Source organism: Manacus candei, unplaced genomic scaffold (assembly GCF_025592945.1).
Source record: "Manacus candei isolate 608988 ecotype Guabito, Panama unplaced genomic scaffold, ASM2559294v1 h1tg000005l, whole genome shotgun sequence".
In the NCBI taxonomy this organism is placed as follows: domain Eukaryota; kingdom Metazoa; phylum Chordata; class Aves; order Passeriformes; family Pipridae; genus Manacus; species Manacus candei.
This window is the reverse complement of record NW_026138053.1, coordinates 27,057,047-27,076,001: the sequence shown is the minus strand read 5'-3', so window position 1 is coordinate 27,076,001 and position 18,955 is coordinate 27,057,047. Positions and strand designations below refer to the sequence as shown.

The following is an 18,955-nucleotide window of genomic DNA, read 5'->3' as shown; positions in this document are numbered from 1 at the left end:
CACTACCCTTTCTGCACTTCCTTAGAGCTCTTTTATTGTCTTATCATAGGACTATGATGATGAGGAGGAGGAAGATGAGGATGATGATGAGGACACAGGGATGGGAGATGAAGGTGATGACAGTAATGAAGGAACTGGTAGTGCTGATGGTAATGATGGATATGAAGCAGATGATGCTGAGGTGAGATTTGTACCTTCCTTTATAGCCTGTTAAATTTCTTGCCTTAAATCAGTGCTGTAATGCTTCTGCACAGATATGAATGCTTGGAAGAGAGAACCCTGCTAGGAATTAGTCCCCAAAAACTGAGGCTGCTACTGGGTGATAGTAATTTCTTCTAAATGGTGTTTTCATGAAAAAAATCGATTTTGAATGTTTTAAGAGGACTGAATGAAAATACAAAATGCAGGAGCCAGCAGAAAATAGTGTAGTTGCAAAGTTGGTAAGACTTTTAAAAAGCTGGATATTTCATTGTTACTATTGAATGATGATGGATCCATTGTTCATGTTTCTGAAATCTCGTAGAGTTGTATATATTTACCTAATTTTGTTGATATTTACAGAAATATTTTAAGATTGTCCTATATTTGACTTTGTTTACTTTCTGAATACTTTTGTATTGCTTTTATAGATCTCTTTTACAACCTGTAATTTGTTGAGTGCTATGTCATACTGTGCTTGTGTGGGTTTTTAGGGTGCTGATGGTACAGATCCTGGAACAGAGACTGAGGAGAGCATGGGAGGAGCTGAAAGCAACCAGAGGGCAGCAGATTCCCAGAACAGTGGTATGGTTATTCCATGTCTCTTCAGTCTGTGCGTGTAAGGAGAAATATAGAAGCTATTTTGCATGTGTTAAAATACTTAATAATACACTTAAAAGGAGGAATGTAAGGTGAAGTACTAAAGGCCATCTTAAACTGAAATGTGGATTCTTTTGAAATGTTCTTTCTGGGTTTATTCTAATGCCTTTGAAAACCCTGAGAGCTCTGGTTGCTGTGGAAACTTAATGGGTCAGTAGATTAATCTCTCTCTAAACAGCACCTGAATAATTAATAGTTTTGTTTTAGTGCTGATTTTGTTACTGGCACAAGTCCTCTTTTCAGTGATTTTAAATACCAGTAACTGAGCTGTCCTTGCTGTTGCAGGGGAACAGAAACATGTTAACATGTAGCCGAGCTTGAAGATTTGCTTTCGTGTTTTTGGACTTGGTTTGTAGGGCACAGCTTTACCCCTCTGTGCTTGGTGTTTTAGGAGAAGGGAGCACGAGTGCTGCAGAGTCCACTTTTCCTCACGAGAGCCCGAGGGAGCAGCAGCCATCCTCTGCCTCCGAGAGACAGCCCCCCCGGCCCCCCCAGTCCCCCCGCAGGCCACCCCACCCGCTGCCCCCACGGCTCACCATCCACGCTCCTCCCCAGGAGCTGGGGCCCCCAGTGCAGGTAGGAACCAGCCCTAGCAGTTCATGAGACTTTTAAAGAAATTACTGTATTATTTCTAATAAATAAAACCTACCAGGGAAACGGTTGGCATCTGTTTAGCATCCTGACAATGGGAGCTGAGCAAACCGACTGCACGTGGCTCGCCCTGCAGGTTGGGGCTGGACAGGGAGCACTGAAAGCAGTGAGGCACTCAGGGTGGATTTATGTCTTAGAATTATTATTACATTATACCAGTGCTCTGTCAGTCACAGTGACTGCTGGTATTTCCACTAAAAAAGAGTTGGGTTTGAGCAGGTTGTAACTCAGATTTGGAACAGTTTTTATTAAGTCTCTGCCCCAACCATTACCAGTGGGCAAAGGGATGTTGCCGTTCATTTTCCAAGTTAAACCTTTCACAATCAGTGTCTGACCCATGATTATGCTTTGACAAAGACCTACACAACGAGAATTCTGCAAAAATGTCCTGACTGAAATGATCCTTTACCGTTAACCAGTGCTGAGGCTTGGGGGTCACAATATTTCTGTGGGCAAGTTTTCTGTCCTCAGGCCAAAGTTGAGTAAAATACCACTGTTATTTACCCAGAATGTACATGTAATCCCCCAGAGGGTGGTTGGGCACTGCCCAGGCTCCCCAGGGCAGTGGGCACTGCCCCAAGGCTGCCAGAGCTCCAGGAGTGCTGGAGCACTCAGGGACAGGGTGGGATTCCTGGGGTGTCTGTGCAGGACCAGGAGTTGGACTGGATGGTCCTTGTGGGTCTCTTCCAACTCAGGATAGTCTGTGATTCCGTGGTAATCATTGCACTTACTCATTTAGCTGCTGTCCTTGGCTCTGCTTGAACACTTGTGTGTCACTAGAATTCCAGGCCAGCATTCACACTCCTGCCTTTTTTCTTTCCTGTGAAGAGAATCCAGATGACTCGAAGGCAGTCGGTGGGGCGAGGGCTGCAGCTGACCCCTGGGATAGGTGGCATGGTAAGTGTATCAAAGTCTACTGCTAAAAACCTGCTTTGAGGAGCATTCCTAACTCTTGGGGGTTGTTTTGGTTTTTGTGGAAGTGCAGCTGCTGACTAAGGTATCTTTTCTGAGATCAAAGGCATCATTTTTGTTTGTGCTTGACTTGCATATACCTGTCCCTGGATTTCTGCTTGGACCTGGCCTCAGAACCAACTGCCCTTTGCCTGGACAGTGACTGAGCACTTGGGAGGGACTTCTGGGAGTACCTGGGAGAGAAAGGTTCAGAAGATTCAGGAGGGAAATGTGGGGAATGCCTGTTGAGGGAAGAGGGAGCTGAGGTTGCTGGCTTTGTGGGCAGTGCAGGAGCAAAGGACACAAGAGAACAGGGAATTTACTCACACAGGGGAAGATCCTCTGTGCCAGGTACCTTACAGCAAGCTGTGTTTAGACAAACAATTCCTGTCTGTTTAGGAATGAGTCACCCTAAGATTCCTTTGCAGTGGCACTTCAATGGTAGGATGATCTCATGGAATAGATGTCTAAAAAATCTTTGGAAAGATGGGTGCCTTGCAAGTTTATGGGGCTTATTTTGGTTTGGTTTGGGTATTTTTTATCAACTGTAAGGACCATCTTTATAACTAGCTCAGATTTAGATGTCTGAAATTAGACAAGAATTTTGTTAGGGCTGAATCTGTCTTTGTTTTGTTGGACTGTGTGGAAGAATCAACCTTTAACTCAGCTGGTAGAAATTGGAAATACATTGTAGGCTCTCATATCAGTCTCTTTTCTTCCAGCAGCAGCACTTCTTTGATGATGAGGACAGAACAGTTCCAAGCACACCAACTCTTGTAGTTCCACATCGTACTGATGGATTTGCAGAAGCCATTCAGTAAGTAGATTAAATTAAAGAAAAGGCTTTTCCTTATTCTGTTTTTCAGTGGAATGAAAATTCAAATTAAATGAACTTGTGATTGGCTAAAAAATGCTAAGTAGTATGATAGAAAATCATTGTTTGAACTGTATGTCATATAACTGATCATCAAATTAGGAGGTGGATAATCTCCAGTGTATTAACTGTATTAAGTCAGTAACTTACTGACTAAAGAGGAGATTAGACAAACAGAAGAAAGTTCCATCTAATTTCCTTCCTCAGTCTTCCCCCCCTACCATTAATATTACCAATAAAAGTAGGAAAAGTTACCCCCATTTTTTATTTTGGGATGTTCTGGACACATTCAGGAATCCAGTTAAAAATGTGAGAATTCAGAGGATGGATATGTAAAGAGTATTCTCTTCAGGACTGTTCTACTGATTTTGAATACATTCCAAGTCATTTAAGAAGCTGATTGTTATTCATTTAGCAGTAGTTTAGCTGATTTTTACGATCAGGAGGAATTCATTTTGTCTCATGTATAATTTGCTCTCTTGGTTTGGTTGGAAAGTTGTCTTCCCCCCCCACCCTGCCCTGATCATTGGGGAAGTTGCAGAATTCCTTAAATCTTTATTTTGACAGTTCCCCCCAGGTGGCTGGAGTTCCTCGGTTCAGATTTGGACCCCCTGAAGATATGCCACAAACTAGCTCCAGTCACTCTGACCTGGGTCAGCTTGCATCCCAAGGAGGTAAACCAGCCCTGTGCTCCCTTTGCCATGGGTCTTGGAGTGAAAAAGAAATAATTCAGTAAAAAAAACACCACAGTTCTACCTCGGGAAATTGTTAAAAGTGTGGAAACTTGCAACTCTTAAATAATTGTAAGCAGAGGGAGACTTAACAGAAAGTGAAAAGGAGTTTCCTTCAAGCTGCAAAATTTCTACTTGTATTATGATTTTAAAATGAAATGAAATATTGAGGGAATGGGGTTTAACTTTAATTTTGGTTGTAGCTTTCCTCTCGTAAAAAAATAGGGGAAAACAGCAAAACCAAAGAAATCTTTGGGATATATCCTCACCTGCTGAAAAGTGTCCAGGCAATGTGTCTCTACTGTCCTGATTCAGTCCCTTTCCCCTGTTCCCTGTTGACATGGAACATACACTGCTCCCTGAAGAAAGTCATGCAAAATAATGGCATAAGAAAAGAATGACAATAAAAAAACCAAGCAGTAATATTTTCATCAAGTTTTTACCTTTCAATGAAATATAATCAGCTCTGACATTAGGCCAATAAAATTATAAAACTCTCCGTATGTAAGGACAAATTGCTGGATTTCAGCAGGGGGAAGACATCAATTATATTCTGGGGTTTAGCTGGTTATTTTGATGATTGTCACTGACCCTTTGTGTTGCAGGCTTAGGAATGTATGAAACCCCACTGTTCCTTGCTCACGAGGAGGAATCTGGGGGTCGGAGCGTCCCCACAACCCCGTTACAAGTAGCGGCACCAGGTGAGTGGCAGGAGGTTTGCAGACCAAAGTGAAGGCTGCAAACCTCGACTGCTCAGCAAATAATGAAATTCCAGTAGTCCTTTCCCTGCCCTGCCTGTGGTTTCCATGGGTTCTGTGCAGGGAATGGGGACTGACAGGCTGTTTGTTGCCCCGAGCAGTGACGGTGTTCACGGAGAGCGCCTCGGCCGACGCCTCGGAACACGCGTCCCAGTCCGTGCCCATGGTCACCACGTCCACTGGCAGCCTGTCCACCACCACAGAGCCTGGGGCTGGGGACGATGGGGATGAAGTGTTTGCAGAGGCAGAATCTGAAGGGTAAAATACAACTCATTTGCTTCACTAGCACATTTAATGATTTGTTTTCATCCCGGTGTGTCTGTGAGTCATTGGCAGTTTAACCTGGTTCTGGTAGGAAGGACAGCTCAAACAGGATTTAGTAAGCTCTGAAGCAGTAGAATCTGACCTTTTCATTCAGAAACAAAGGGTTTCTTCTGATTTTCCCCTGGTTTAACAAAGCTCATATAAAAGTCACAAAAATACAATTTTAAAAAATATATTTCTGTATTTTTTAGAGAATGCAGAGGGATCTGCAGTAGTCAAAACTGATGGTAAAGGGCCAAGTTGAAGGATGGGGGTTTGCTGAATAAAGGCTGAAGCATTCCTGTTTAATATAGAAAATCACTCCTCATTCAAAGCACAGATATATAATGAAGTCAGTTAAGACAGTGCAGGTACAAAAGATGTAGCGTGGGGGGAATATGAATTTCGTAGACAAATGGTTTTGTCTTCCTTTTTACGAGTGCAGTTTTTAATATTTCTAGTAATTGCTGTATTTTGTATTATGATCAAATGCATTACAGATCTAAAAGGGGATAGTTTATCATTTTATGCCATATTTTACTTCTGATTTTCATTGAATCTTTGTGTTCCAAGACAGTGCCTTTTTTTCCTGAACGTTTTGAAAGTATGTGAATACACTTCCATGGTTTTCCTCCCCCTCCTTCTCTCCTAGCATTACTTCAGAAGCAGGTCTAGAAATTGATAGCCAGCAAGAAGAAGAATCTGTTCAAGCATCTGATGAGTCAGATCTTCCTTCAACTAGTCAGGATCCTCCTTCGAGTTCATCTGCAGGTACAGAATAATTGTTGGGAAGAGCTGTTTCATTCCATTGCATTAAGTGTGGGAACCTCTATGTCCAGCAGCATGGCTGGTAGCCAAGATACACAAAGTAAGAGAAAACTCTTTGAATCACAGACTCATGGAGTGATTGGGTTTGGAAGGGATCTTAAAGCCCATCCAGTTCCCATGGGCAGGAACAACTTCCATAAGACCAGGTTGCTCCAAGGACAATTCCAGGGATGGGGCAGCCACAGCTTCTCTGGGCAACCTGTGCCAGGGCCTCACTGCCCTCACAGCCAACAATTCCTTCCCAATATCCCATTTAACCCTGCCCTCTGGCACTGGGAAGCCATTCCCCCTTGTCCTGTCCCTCCAGGCCCTTGTCCAGAGTCCCTCTCCAGTTCTCTTGGAGCCCCTTTAGGCACTGGAAGGAGTTGTAAGGTCTCCCTGAATTCTCTTAGAGCAGGATCATGTTTTGCTGCCTGTAAATTCTGTGCTTTGGCAAACCAGTTTTCCCTGGCCTGCAGTAACTGGAGTAGGCCGAGTAAGAATAATGCTTCAGGGAGCAGAAGTTACTGATACTTTGCTGATTTATCCACTGGTATGTTTGATGTCAGCTTTAAAGCTATTTTTCCTTCAATTAAAAAAGTAAAGTAAATCAGTGAGTTACCCATCTACCCCCTTGCACAAGTAACAAAAGAAGTGCCAAACTTATTTGTCTTCAGGCTTTTATTTATATCGGAGGACATGTCAATGAGATAAGGAGGCGCCTTCATAATTCTAGAGTAAATTAGAGAGCATAACTCCTATCAAATCACATAAACAGTGAGAACCTGCCAGGCACAGACTTCCTCTCTGCATTCCCCCCTCTCCACAGACACGAGCAGCAACCAGCCCAAGTCCCTGCGCCGCGTGCGGCTGCAGCCCCCGACGCTGCGCACGGGGGTGCGCGGGCGCCAGTTCAACAGGCAGAGGGGTAAGTGCCTCGGGGGGCTCCAGGCCATGGCTCTGGGGGGCTTCCTTCCTGGGGGGACACTCTGGGAAGTACTTTATAGGCTGTGTTTGTTCTAGTCACGGAATGATGCCCTGCCCTAGGTTCTGGTATGTGACCCTAAAGGCTCTAGTTTTGTTTAAATGTGTCTGAGCAGTTTTTAGACAGGCGAACTTTCTTCTTCTCTGGCACTTGGTTCTTATCAGTGGAGAGAAAGTAAAGGGCAATACATCTTACACTTGCAAATTTTTTAGACAGAAGTCTAGAAATCTTTGGGTTTAGTTACAGAGCAGTTCCCATTTGGCACTTTAAGAGTTCCAGTTATGACATCACTCTGTCCTGTACTGATTTAAAAAAAAGTTTCTGGAAGTACTAAAGATTTTTTATAGTGCAAAATAAAGTTCAACCACAACAATAAGTTCTTGTTTGCAACTTCTGTATTAAGAAAATCCTTAGATGAATTGTATTCCATTTGTCATTATTTTAACATTGTAGAAGACTCGATTTTAACACTGAAATATAGTTTAGCTGGTATTTTAAAGGAAAAAAAAAAGTGAGGAGGTGGGCCTAGGATAGATTTTCTTTCATCTGTCACCATAATTTTAATAACAACAACAACAGCTGATTTCAGGTGTGGTAAGAATGCTCTGCTGGTTCTTTCAGCACCCAGCACAGGATAGTCAGCCCCTTCCTTTTACATGACAGAGGTGACCTGTGTGTCACCAGGCTCAGGGGAACTTGAACTGAGTCAGAAAGGATCTGCTCCTCTGCAGTGGCCGTTCCTTAGGGAAGGATGAATTGTCACAATGGCTGATTAAATCCTTTCATTCCTTTAATGCCTTTGTTTTCTTTCCCAACACAGGTGTAACTCATGCCATGGGAGGCAGAGGAGGCCTGAACAGAGGAAACATTAGTTGAACGATCTGTAAAGTAATTCCAGCTGTGTATACAAAGTGCCAGTTTGCCTGTGGTTGCTTTAGTGTAATGAAGCCAGAGCTTAAAGCAGCATTTCATACTTAGAGTTGTGTGCACACATTTCATTGTCTTTTATTAATAAAATTAGAAAAAATGGTGACGTTCAAATGGCATCTCTTTTTTAAAATCCTCTGCTGTGCATCACTTGCTGGGACAGTTGTACCAGTCTTTGGACACAGTCTTTCCTGTGAGAGCAGTAACAGGTCTTGCTATTCTTTTGCCAATATCCAAACTGTAGTACCGATCTGGAAGGAAGAGAGGTCAGGATTAAATTCCAGAAACTACATTTAATACATGGAAAGGATCCAGAAATTAAAACCTGCATTTTAATAGCATTTAGGCCCGAATAACAGATTTTTCATTCCACGTGCATGTGTGGAGTTGGGAGGCTCTAACAATAAACTTCTGCTCTCGCCTTTATTTTTTACAAGACCTGGGTTGTATTAAGTTTTATAGTACTGCTAATAATTAAATCTGTCCCAAGAACAGGAGTAGGGAAGAATACTTTTGTACTGGTTGAACACAGAAACAGTCTTGAGAATTTGGAAATCAAACAAGCTAAAAACAAAACAATCCTGCACTGACTACAAAAGTGGGAACTCTGTGGTCCCCAAGTGTGAATGAGTGTTAAGGTGAGGAATTGAATCATCCTGACAGGGACTTTAGCATCCTGTATTTAGACAGTTGTTAGAGCTTTTTTCCTGAATAATCCACTCTGAGGAGTGCTTGTACATGATCCTGGCTAGAAAGAAAGAATCTACCTAATCTGGGATCATAAATAATGCTTTCCTGGGAAGCAAAGTTGTTCATGTCCTTCCCTTTTGTCAGAAACACAGAAGCCAATGAAAAAAGTATTGCTGTGGGGTGATCCAAGGATTTCAGTCTATCATTTATATAATTCTGCATTTAAATATTGAGGTTTTTGTCATTTTACAAGCCTGGACTCCATGGCAATACATTCCTCATCAGGCTGGTTTGAACCACAGTATTTTATTGCTGCTCGCTGTCCTGTAACTATTGATTCTTATTAGAAACATCTCTTGATTACAGGCAACATTTGAATTCTCAGGACATTTTAGTATTTTTTAAAATCAGTCCTGTAGATCCACAAGTGATAACATGGGCTTCTTCCTCATCTCTGTGTCTTTTGAGATCTATAGCAATGTGCTTTTAGCTTTAACTTACTGTAAGAGAAGGCATAGTAATCGTAGCCATCGGGCTTGTTCTGGTTGGGTATGGAAAGAGTTGAGTGGACAACTTTGGGGAGGCCTCTCCAGTAGGTTTGCATTCGGATTTCCTTGCGCAGAACTCCTGCAAGCAAAAGAAACCCTCAGTGAGGAGGTGGCACAGTGTCTGCTGTGGCTGCCGCGTGCTTGTCAGCCGCAGCGAGAGCCGCTGCGTTAAAAACATCCAAAAGTACTACATTTCAAAAAGGTGAAACAGAATGTTGTTTCAGAACCTACTAAGGTTACAGCAGTTGTCTAAAAGACCCTTAACAAACATGAGTTACCAGTGGGGTGCGGGTTGACTCTGACAGTCCGGATGATGGTCGGCATTCGCACGGCACGTTGGAAGCGCCTCCGGATGACAACTCTTGGCACAAAAGCTGGGTATCTGATGGTAATCCGTGCTCTTCTCTGACACTTCTTGGCTGGTTCTTGTCTGTACACATACTGCTGCATGTTCCCATCTAAAGGAGGCATTTGTTTCATTAGTTTAAAAACAAAACCCCAGGAAACACCCAACAGTCATTGATCAGATATGACGGTGTCATTGGTATCCATATTGCACACACAAAATCAATAACAAATAATGTTATGTTGGTAGTACAGCATTCATGTATGTGAAGGAAATTACATTAATTTAAAATACAAAATAAGAAATAGGGACATTTCCATATACAGTTATGAACTAGTAAGATTAGAGCCTCCCCTCCTCTAATTAATTTGGGACTAAAAGAGTTTTACCACCAGGTAAAACTTATTTTAATGTTTGGCCACTGCAGTGCTGGATTCTCTCCTGTACAGACTCGTTTTAAAATGCACTGAAAGACCTGTAAGTACTAAGAAATGTTTTTACATCTTTAGGCTATTTTTGACCACCTGGAACACTGACATCAGTTATGTTTTTGTTTTTGAAAGAAATTGGTCTTTGGGTCAAGAGAAACGGTGTTTTATTCCTGACTAAGGTAATTCAGGCACCTTTTGATGATCCCTGGACTTCAGAAATAGGAGACATACCTCTCTTGATAAAATAAACAGATTCTGGTCTGTTGTTGAATCTTGCCACAGGTAAGGTTGCTACTATTCTCCCACTTAGCCCTGCAAATCCATTGGCAAGAGGTTTGGGATAGCCTGGATCCATAACTCCGTTAGTGAAACGCCAATACAGGGGGCCCTGAGGATTCAAGGGGAAAATGAGCTTTAGAGGAAATTATTCTTAGTTATTGAACTTCAACACAAACCTGAAGAGTAATCCATAAATAAACAGTAGGACTTTGATAGGTACATTATAAATCTGACTGGAATCATTCCTGCATCCATTACAAACAGGAAAAAACTACTGCTACTTCATAAAATACCTTCTGCAGTCTTTTAACATTTGAGTCAGGCTAGAGTATGTTAGAAACTAATTTTTAAGAGAGGTTACTGAACAAAGGGATTTGTTTTCTAAATCTCCTGATTTTCACAAATATAACAAGCTGCTTGAATTCCAGGCCTGAATGATTCCTTGGGAAATGACTCTATAACATCTTTAAAGAGGTGTGGGCATTTCATTATTTTCTCTCAGGAAGGGAAACATACTAGGAACAAATCTGGGTCCAAGTTTTCCCAATATCCAACCTGAGCCTCCCCTGGCACAGCTGGAGGCCGTTCCCTCTCCTCCTGTCCCTTGTTCCCTGGGAGCAGAGCCCGACCCCCCCCGGCTCCCCCCTCCTGTCAGGGGGTTGGGAGAGGGAGAAGGTCCCCCCTGAGCCTCCTTTGCTCCAGGCTGAGCCCCGCAGCTGCTCCTCATCAGTCCCGCCCCGGGCCGGGCCCGCGCCCACCTTGATGAAGAAGGTTTTCCCATCGCAGTTGCACCTGGAGAAGACGGAGTCGATCGGGGAGGGGATGCCCCAGCCGTCGGTGATGCGGCGGGGGTTGGTGCTCGGCGGGCTCCGGCCGTTCAGCAGCCAGTAGTAGTGACCTGGGGGGCAGAGGCGTCAGGGGCGGCGGGGACGGCGGGTCCTGCCCCGGGGACATCGCCCTCCTGCCCTGGGGACAGCGCGGGGACATCGCCCTCCTGCCCCGGGGACAGCGCGGGGACATCGCCCTCCTGCCCCGGGGACATCGCCCTCCTGCCCTGGGGACAGCGCGGGGACATCGCCCTCCTGCCCCGGGGACATCGCCCTCCTGCCCTGGGGACATCGCCCTCCTGCCCTGGGGACAGCGCGGGGACATCGCCCTCCTGCCCTGGGGACAGCGGCTGAGGCGGCTCCGGGCCCGTGAGGGGCTCGAGCGGCCGGGACAGGTGAGGGAAGAGGAGGAGGAGGAGGAAAGGGGAAGCAGGAGCAGGGACAGGTGAGGGAGAAGGAGGAAGGGGGACGGGCCAGGGGAGGGAAGAGGAGGAGAAGGGGGGCAGGGGCAGATAAGGGAGGAGAAACTAGAGAGACGGGGCAGGAGCAGGGGCAGGTGAGGGAAGAGGATGAGTGACGGGGACGCGGCAGGTGACGGAGGAAGAGGAAGAAGAGGATGGGGCAGGAGCAGGTGAGGGAGAAGGAGGAAGAGGGACGGGCCAGGGGAGGGAAGAGGAGGAGAGGGAGGGCCAGGGCAGATGAGGGAGGAGCAGAAGGAAGAAGAAGAGGGACTAGCATGGGACAGGTTGAGGGTGGGGAGGAGGAAGGGGCTGTGCCAGGACAGGTGAAGAAGGAGGAGGAGGAGGAGGAGGAGGAGGACGAGAGATGGGGACGGTGAGGGAAGAGGAGGTGCGGGGCAGGCTCACCTCGGAAGACGGCCAGGGTGCCGTTGGGCAGGGCCACCATGCCGTCCGCCGGCCTCCCGCTGCACAGGTCCTTCTCGTCGTCCTTCCTCTCTGCAGGACACAGGCAGGTGGTCTCGTTCAATGTTCAACAAGGATTGCATTAATTTCCCCCCTTACCCCCACCGGGAGCCAGGGTTTAATCGCTGCTTGGAGGTGTGTTCTGGGAAAGTTTGGCTCTCGTGTTGCGGCCCCAGCGGTGCCCAGTGACCACCTGTGGTGTCTTTGCTTATTTGTCACCTATGTACCCGTAATTCAGAAAAACACCCACAAACAGCCCTCATGTAATTTCTCCGTGCTCCAGGATTTTATTTGATGTTTCCCCAAGCTGCTCTAGTGAGCTCTCTTCCTTCTCCTTGTTTCTTTAAAAAAGCATTTACACTTACTTTCAGTTAAACATAAAGGAAGGATGAGCTCTTTTGGACAGAAATCCAAGTATTTTCCCATATAAAACACTTTTTCCCCCCTCCAAAATATCTTTCAATATATGACTGAAAAAAATGCCCCAAGAACCTGCAGGCTATATCTGATTAAAATAAATAGTGAGGGCATGAAAAATGTTGTGGTAAAAAGCACAGAGGAAAGAGAATACAAGGAAAAAAAATCTTATCTAGCTTATGTCTTATATGTTTTGGATGCAGCTCCAAAATGCCAGGTTAGGTAGATATTCAGCCTGACTCCCTAGTAAGAAATTTATCATCTTTTTTTCCTTGACTTTTTCTCTGTTTGCATCTTCGATTGTACTTACAGCAAACATTTTTCAGCAGGGCCAATTACTGAAACCAATTAATTCAGATCATGTTCTAAACTACCCAGAGAATTGATTTAACTGAGGTTCCCATATTCAGGACAGTGGCAGCTGTAGTGCCATGCTTGTGGCTGGGCACCGGGACAGTGCCATGTCCTGGTGAGTTACTGGTGCTTTGTATCTGCTGGAATGCAATTACCTTGTGTTTCTCCAGGTAACATTGGCAGGTCCCCAATTGGCATTAAAGGCTTGTTTATCTCGGGTTCTTTCACAGGCAGAGTTTCAGGGTCAGTTGGATGAGGCTCCTCTCTGCTCTCAGTGACCTCCTGGAAATGTATTGTTGGCTTGGATGTCCCGTTAGAAACAAGATACATTTCTTCTATCGTGTCTTTTTTATCCCTGGTAGTGGTTTCTTTGGCAACTGTAGTTACCTCTGCTTTGTCAGTACCAGGGGCCTTTTCAGTGACCTGTTCCAGTTCTCTGCCAGGTGTGGTGCTCACTTCTTTGGTGGTTGTTACCTCTTTTTTGCCAGCTGCTGTCATCACCACCACACAAGTAGCACCTGCGCTCTCTGGAGCTGCTGCAGCCTGCTCCACTTCTGTACTTGTCTCTTTTTCACTGGGTGTTTCCACCTTGCTGGGTTCAGGAGTTGACTCTGCTTTGGTGGTTGCAGGCTTGGGCAAGGGAGCTGTGGCTGCTGTTGTTGCTTCTGATGCAGCTGCTGCAGTGACAGGTTGCTTGGCTGCATTTGGAATGTCATCCATACCTTTAGGAGAGTCACCTGGCTTAGCTGTTGTCACCACAGCTACAGTAGCCAAGTCTTTCCCAATTGTGGCTGTTAAAATGTCTTTGAGCAGAGTAGTTCTGTCTTTCTTGGGTGTTGTTACCTCCTTGATCTCCATTGTGGTATCTGAAAGCATTGTGTCTGCTCCAGGTGTGGCAGTGTCCTTCCCAGCTGTAGTGGCTGCAGCACTGCTGGGAGCTGCTGTGTCTTTGTCAGCAGTTGAGACTAATCCGGGGGCAGAGGTTGTCACTGCAGTGGGTGTTGTTGTCTGTACCACGGTGGTGTCAGCCTTGGGGGCTGCAGGGGTGGTCGGAGAGACTGTGTCCTCTGTTTTAGGGGTGGAGGGGCTGTCAGCCTTGGTTGTGGTTTCCTCTGGAGTTGTCTCCTCAGGCTTGGGAGTGGTGAGGGAGTCTGCCTTGGCTGTTGTTTCCTCTGGGGTTGTGTCTTCAGGCTTGGGAGTGGTGGGAGAGTCTGCCTTGGTTGTGGCTTCCTCTGGGGTTGTGTCTTCAGGTTTAGGGGTGGTGGGGGAGTCTGCCTTGGTTGTGGCTTCCTCTGGGGTTGTGTCTTCAGGTTTGGGGGTGGTGAGAGAGTCTGCCTTGGTTGTGGCTTCCTCTGGAGTTGTCTCTTCAGGTTTAGGGGTGGTAGGGGAATCAGCCTTAGTTGTTGGCTCCTCTGGGGTTGTCTCTTCAGGTTTGGGGGTGGTGGGAGAGTCTGCCTTGGTTGTGGCTTCCTCTGGGGTTGTCTCTTCAGGTTTAGGGGTGGTGGGGGAGTCTGCCTTGGTTGTTGTTTCCTCTGGGGTTGTGTCTTCAGGTTTAGGGGTGGTGGGAGAGTCTGCCTTGGTTGTGGCTTCCTCTGGGGTTGTGTCTTCAGGTTTAGGGGTGGTGGGAGAGTCTGCCTTGGTTGTGGCTTCCTCTGGGGTTGTGTCTTCAGGTTTAGGGGTGGTGGGAGAGTCTGCCTTGGTTGTGGCTTCCTCTGGAGTTGTCTCTTCAGGTTTAGGAGTGGTAGGGGAATCAGCCTCAGTTGCCTCAGGGGTTGTGTCTTCAGGTTTTGGAGTGGTGGGAGATTCAGCCTCAGTTGTTGGTGCCTCAGTTGCCTCAGGGGTTGTGTCTTCAACTTTTGGAGTGGTGGGAGATTCAGCCTCAGTTGCCTCAGGGGTTGTGTCTTCAGGTTTTGGAGTGGTGGGAGATTGAGCCTCAGAGGCCTCAGGGGTTGTGTCTTCAGGTTTTAGGGTGGTGGGAGATTGAGCCTCGGTTGTTGGTGCCTCAGTTGCCTCAGGGGTTGTGTCTTCAGGTTTAGGGGTGGTGGGAGATTCAGCCTCAGTTGTTGGTGCCTCAGTTGTTGGTGCCTCGGTGGCCTCAGCGGTTGTGTCTTCAGGTTTTAAGGTGGTGGGAGATTCAGCCTCAGTTGTTGGTGCCTCAGTTGTTGGTGCCTCGGTTGCCTCAGGGGTTGTGTCTTCAGGTTTTGGGGTGGTGAGAGATTCAGCCTCGGTTGTTGGTGCCTCATTTGCCTCAGGGGTTGTGTCTTGAGGTTTTGGGGTGGTGGGAGATTCAGCATCGGTTGTTGGTGCCTCAGTTGTTGGTGCCTCGGTGACCTCAGGGGTTGTGTCTTCAGGTTTTGGAGTGGTGGGAGATTCAGCCTCAGTTGTTGGTGCCTCGGTTGCCTCCGGGGTTGTGTCTTCAGGTTTTGAGGTGGTGGGAGGTTCAGCCTCAGTTGTTGGCGCCTCAGTTGTTGGCACCTCAGTTGTTGGCACCTCGGTTGTTGGTGCTTCAGTTGCCTCAGGGGTTGTGTCTTCAGGTTTTGGAGTGGTGGGAGATTCAGCCTCGGTTGTTGGTGCCTCAGTTGCCTCAGGGGTTGTGTCTTCAGGTTTTGGGGTGGTGGGAGATTCAGCATCGGTTGTTGGTGCCTCAGTTGTTGGTGCCTCAGTTGTTGGTGCCTCAGTTGTTGGCGCCTCAGTTGTTGGCGCCTCGGTTGTTGGTGCTTCAGTTGCCTCAGGGGTGGTGTCTTGAGGTTTTGGGGTGGTGGGAGATTCAGCCTCGGTTGTTGGTGCCTCAGTTGCCTCAGGGGTTGTGTCTTCAGGTTTTGGGGTGGTGGGAGATTCAGCCTCAGTTGTTGGTGCCTCAGTTGCCTCAGGGGTTGTGTCTTCAGGTTTTAGCGTGGTGGGAGATTCAGCCTCAGTTGTTGGTGCCTCAGTTGTTGGCGCCTCAGTTGTTGGCGCCTCAGTTGTTGGCGCCTCAGTTGTTGGCGCCTCAGTTGTTGGCGCCTCAGTTGTTGGCGCCTCAGTTGCCTCAGGGGTTGTGTCTTCAGGTTTTGGGGTGGTGGGAGATTCAGCCTCAGTTGTTGGTGCCTCAGTGGCCTCAGGGATTGCGTCTTCTGTTGGGGGGATGTTGGTAGAGTCCACTTCAGTCACTGGTTCCTCGGTGGCATCAGGGGTCATATCTTCTGGCTTCTCCGTGGTGGGAGGGTCTTCTTCAGTGACTGGTTCCTCAGTGGCCTCAGGGGTTGTGTCCTGTTCCTTTGGGGTGGTGGGCGGGTCTGTCTGGGTAGTCGGTGGCTCTGTGGCTGCAGGGGTTGTCTCTGCCGGTTCTGTAGTCGGAGCAGGAGTGGTCTCTGGGTTTTCCAGTCCAGTGCCAGGATCTATAAGGTAAATACAAATGAGTTTCAGCCATTGGCATTGCTGTGCATGTGGCTGTGGTGTATAAATGTATTGCACATCTGGGCAATAGGTAGTATTGTTGAATAATTGTAGTTTTTTAGAAGGGCAAAACTCCCCTGGGCAGGGTTCCACACGAGTCCCTGTGGTCCCTAGGGGACTGTGCAGCAGCCTGGCTCAGTTGAAGTCATCCCTTTGCTAAGCTGTCACTGCCCCAGGGGCAGTGCTGCAGGGTTTGGTTTGGTGCTTGTAGATGAGGCTGCCTTGTGGTTCCTGCCTTTTCCATGCTGTGAAATACAGTTCTTCTAACAAGGCACTGCCCTTCTCAGTCTGTTATTTTGATTTATCCCACTGTCCTTCAACATAACTTTACACCGATGAGCTGAACTTGGAGGAGAGAGGTTGGGAAACAGGAGGAAAATAATTCCTGAATACAGAGCCCTGACTATCTCCTACTGTGTCTTTATATCTTGGATGGTTTTCCTCTTTGTGATTTATGGCTTTAAGATTCTCTTTACTTGTATTTATAGTTACATTGACTTGGGTCAAATTATTTATGTTCAGCAAAAAGGAACAGTAAATGTTTCTGCATTTCAGTCTTCAAGTATTCTCTCTCTGAAGTTTTGCTGTTTAGCTCTGTTTTCACACGGGGTTTGTGTTTGGTATGAGCAGAGCATTACAGAATAGGTTTTACTCCCACCCAGCAAGTCTGAAATACCATAAGCCAACTGGCATTCTGCTAATGGTTATTTGAATTTCCTTAATTTTCTTTCATTTAACCCAGTATATTGATCTTTTTTTTTTAATAGGAAATTGCAACTGCAGAAGCATAAGTACTCCAAATTTAAAACAATTAAAAAAAACAAAAGAGGAGGTGTGTTAAAATATTGGCCAGCCAGTACTGACTTCTGGTCTCATTTCATTCTTGTTACTTCAGGTTTCAAGTTCAAACTGATCTCCTGAGTTATCACTTCAAATGCTGAAACACAATACCAGAGAACACAGCAAAGCAACATATTTTCCAGTCAGAAAAAACAAATCAAGTGTTCTCTGAAGTTGCATAAGGCCTGGCTTGATTAAAGCTAGAGAAACCTGCTAGGACATTTTCCTGTCTTGGTCCTGACAGTTCATCACTGTCCCAAAATACAACACCCTTCCTGTTCCAGCCATGGACCTTGTCCAAAACTGACAATGGCCTGTTACACATTTTGGGAAGATGTGTGTGCAAATCCATCAGAGACATCACCACACTCCACCATCTGTGCTGGGTGAACTCTCCCAAATCCTGAGGGCTCGCTGAGGTAATCAGTTTATAAACCGAGTGGTTCCAAGCTTGGTAACTGTCTGGTAATGTCTAGGATTGGCTTCCTCTTTCCAGAGCAGGAAAATGGTCTTTAATGTTCCCTCAGGTAACGCCCATCCTGTTTCATCCATACCCTTGCCTACCTTCCACAGCTTCCTCTGGCGGCTTTTCCTCCTCGGTGGATGACCTTTTAGATGTTGCTTTGTTTTCGGGGGGAGTCTCCGGGGCTGGCTTTTCTGTGTGTGCTGAAAGAGAGAAATACTCCCATTAACAGATTGGTTTTGCTTTGTGGGTACTTGGTGTCAACTGCCTGAGAAGAAAGTGATTACAAAACGGCAGTGACCATCTTCCATATAAATCTAAGTTTCTTCCTATTTATAGGATTCTTTACACTGTTATTTATATGAAAAAGTGCAAAAATACCCTTTGGATCCCCAAATGTTTCATCACATATGGGAGTGTTGTTTTACCCAGAAATTTGAGGTGAGGCATTCTTGGCTAATGGCAATTTTGAGGTGGGAAAAAGGTGAATTCTGGAGTTCTACATTCTGAAAATTTGTCTTTTTTTTTTTTTGACTACAGATGACTTGGGACTAAGTCACTATAGTGGAACTTGAAGAGTTGTCATGTTAGCCAAGCATTTACTTTGATAATCCCCTAAAGATTCAGTTACATTGTAGTTCTCCAGATGTGATAATTCTACACAAATGATCTTTTTTGAGAGACACCTCAATAGAAATAGTTCTCTTGAAGGAGACAGGCATGGACCAAAGAAAAAACACAAGGTATCAGTATTAAGCTAACTTCTAGTAGGCTGAGTTTTAGGAGACACAGGAAGTTGTGTTCAGATTTTCCAGCTCTGAAAAGTGTGTGGGGTTTCACTTGCAACCAGTAAGAGCCAGATAACATTTTGTAATTAATTGTTGGGTCAAATTGTACAATTGGAAATGAGCTTGTAGAACTTGTTAGTTGTGAAGGAAGTGTGCTGGAGCTCAGGGAACTGGCTGAATTTTTTTATCCAGCTGAAGGAGTTGGTAACTGCCAGAGGTGTGTGTAATCAGCTTTTGACAAAATGAATGGGATTTTTTTTGTCTCAAAGTGATGACCATGGTGTCAAAGGATTTATTTTCACAGCAAACTCAAAGCAAGGAAGGTTGGGTGTTGGACTATATCCTGAAGCTTTTATTGAGGGAGGAAAACTGTGGTTGTTGAATAAAATCATTTAGGGAGCTGAACTGCCTTTCAGAGCAGTCAGTAGTGGTGGAGGGGAATGTTTTGGTTAGTCCTTAGCTGTGCATGTGTGTATTCAGGGAATAAGGGGCTTCTGGAGGGTAGGGAAAGTAATGGTGATATCTAGATAGATGATGTACATTTGACTTTGCTGTACAGAACAAAATGTTGAGAGGATGCTAAAACAGCAAATCTATTCCAAGAGGTTTAGCAGGTTTCTCAGTTATTCACACATAATATAAATACTCAAATATTGAGTACAGTGGTAGGCTGGCTTTGAAGTATTTTTGTTGGGTTTTTTTTCCTTTTTTTTTCAGAAATTAATACTAGAGCTTAATAAAATACAGAAGAAACTCTCTAAGTTTAGGAACA

At 45.7% G+C, this 18,955-nt stretch overlaps 2 protein-coding genes and 1 long non-coding RNA gene across 16 annotated transcripts in view; 2 read left to right on the top strand and 1 right to left on the bottom strand.

The window, feature by feature from the left end:
- Positions 1 to 7,948, top strand: part of TPR (translocated promoter region, nuclear basket protein) — a 35,337-nt gene extending 27,389 nt beyond the window's left edge. Inside the window, exons 41-51 of one of the 3 annotated variants that reach the window (XM_051793480.1) lie at positions 50 to 181; positions 693 to 783; positions 1,250 to 1,434; positions 2,338 to 2,406; positions 3,186 to 3,277; positions 3,902 to 4,008; positions 4,671 to 4,766; positions 4,925 to 5,081; positions 5,779 to 5,897; positions 6,763 to 6,861; positions 7,739 to 7,948. In XM_051793480.1, coding sequence (XP_051649440.1) covers positions 50 to 181; positions 693 to 783; positions 1,250 to 1,434; positions 2,338 to 2,406; positions 3,186 to 3,277; positions 3,902 to 4,008; positions 4,671 to 4,766; positions 4,925 to 5,081; positions 5,779 to 5,897; positions 6,763 to 6,861; positions 7,739 to 7,794 — 1,203 coding nt within the window. In that variant the 3' untranslated portion in view covers positions 7,795 to 7,948. Of the gene's footprint in view, positions 1 to 49; positions 182 to 692; positions 784 to 1,249; positions 1,435 to 2,337; positions 2,407 to 3,167; positions 3,278 to 3,901; positions 4,009 to 4,670; positions 4,767 to 4,924; positions 5,082 to 5,778; positions 5,898 to 6,762; positions 6,862 to 7,738 lie in introns of all 3 variants that reach the window. The other 2 variants (XM_051793471.1, XM_051793461.1) reach the window with 2 other exon arrangements.
- PRG4 (proteoglycan 4) overlaps positions 7,948 to 18,955 on the bottom strand; it is a 16,966-nt gene continuing 5,958 nt past the window's right edge. The window contains exons 4-13 of one of the 9 annotated variants that reach the window (XM_051793537.1): positions 17,497 to 17,598; positions 15,448 to 16,034; positions 15,136 to 15,318; positions 12,816 to 14,898; positions 11,833 to 11,922; positions 10,898 to 11,037; positions 10,092 to 10,248; positions 9,362 to 9,541; positions 9,037 to 9,162; positions 7,948 to 8,096 (exon numbers count right to left, since the gene is read on the bottom strand). In XM_051793537.1, the coding sequence (XP_051649497.1) occupies positions 7,993 to 8,096; positions 9,037 to 9,162; positions 9,362 to 9,541; positions 10,092 to 10,248; positions 10,898 to 11,037; positions 11,833 to 11,922; positions 12,816 to 14,898; positions 15,136 to 15,318; positions 15,448 to 16,034; positions 17,497 to 17,598 (3,752 nt within the window). In that variant the 3' untranslated portion in view covers positions 7,948 to 7,992. Of the gene's footprint in view, positions 8,097 to 9,036; positions 9,163 to 9,361; positions 9,542 to 10,091; positions 10,249 to 10,897; positions 11,923 to 12,815; positions 14,899 to 15,135; positions 15,319 to 15,447; positions 16,035 to 17,496; positions 17,599 to 18,955 lie in introns of those variants that run through there. The other 8 variants (XM_051793594.1, XM_051793529.1, XM_051793545.1 and 5 more) reach the window with 8 other exon arrangements.
- The window catches only part of LOC127474251 (uncharacterized), a 27,316-nt gene continuing 26,235 nt past the window's right edge, over positions 17,875 to 18,955 (top strand). For all 4 annotated transcript variants that reach the window (XR_007905773.1, XR_007905780.1, XR_007905772.1 and 1 more), the window contains exon 1: positions 17,875 to 18,138. This is a non-coding gene — a long non-coding RNA (uncharacterized LOC127474251). The remainder of the gene's footprint in view (positions 18,139 to 18,955) is intronic.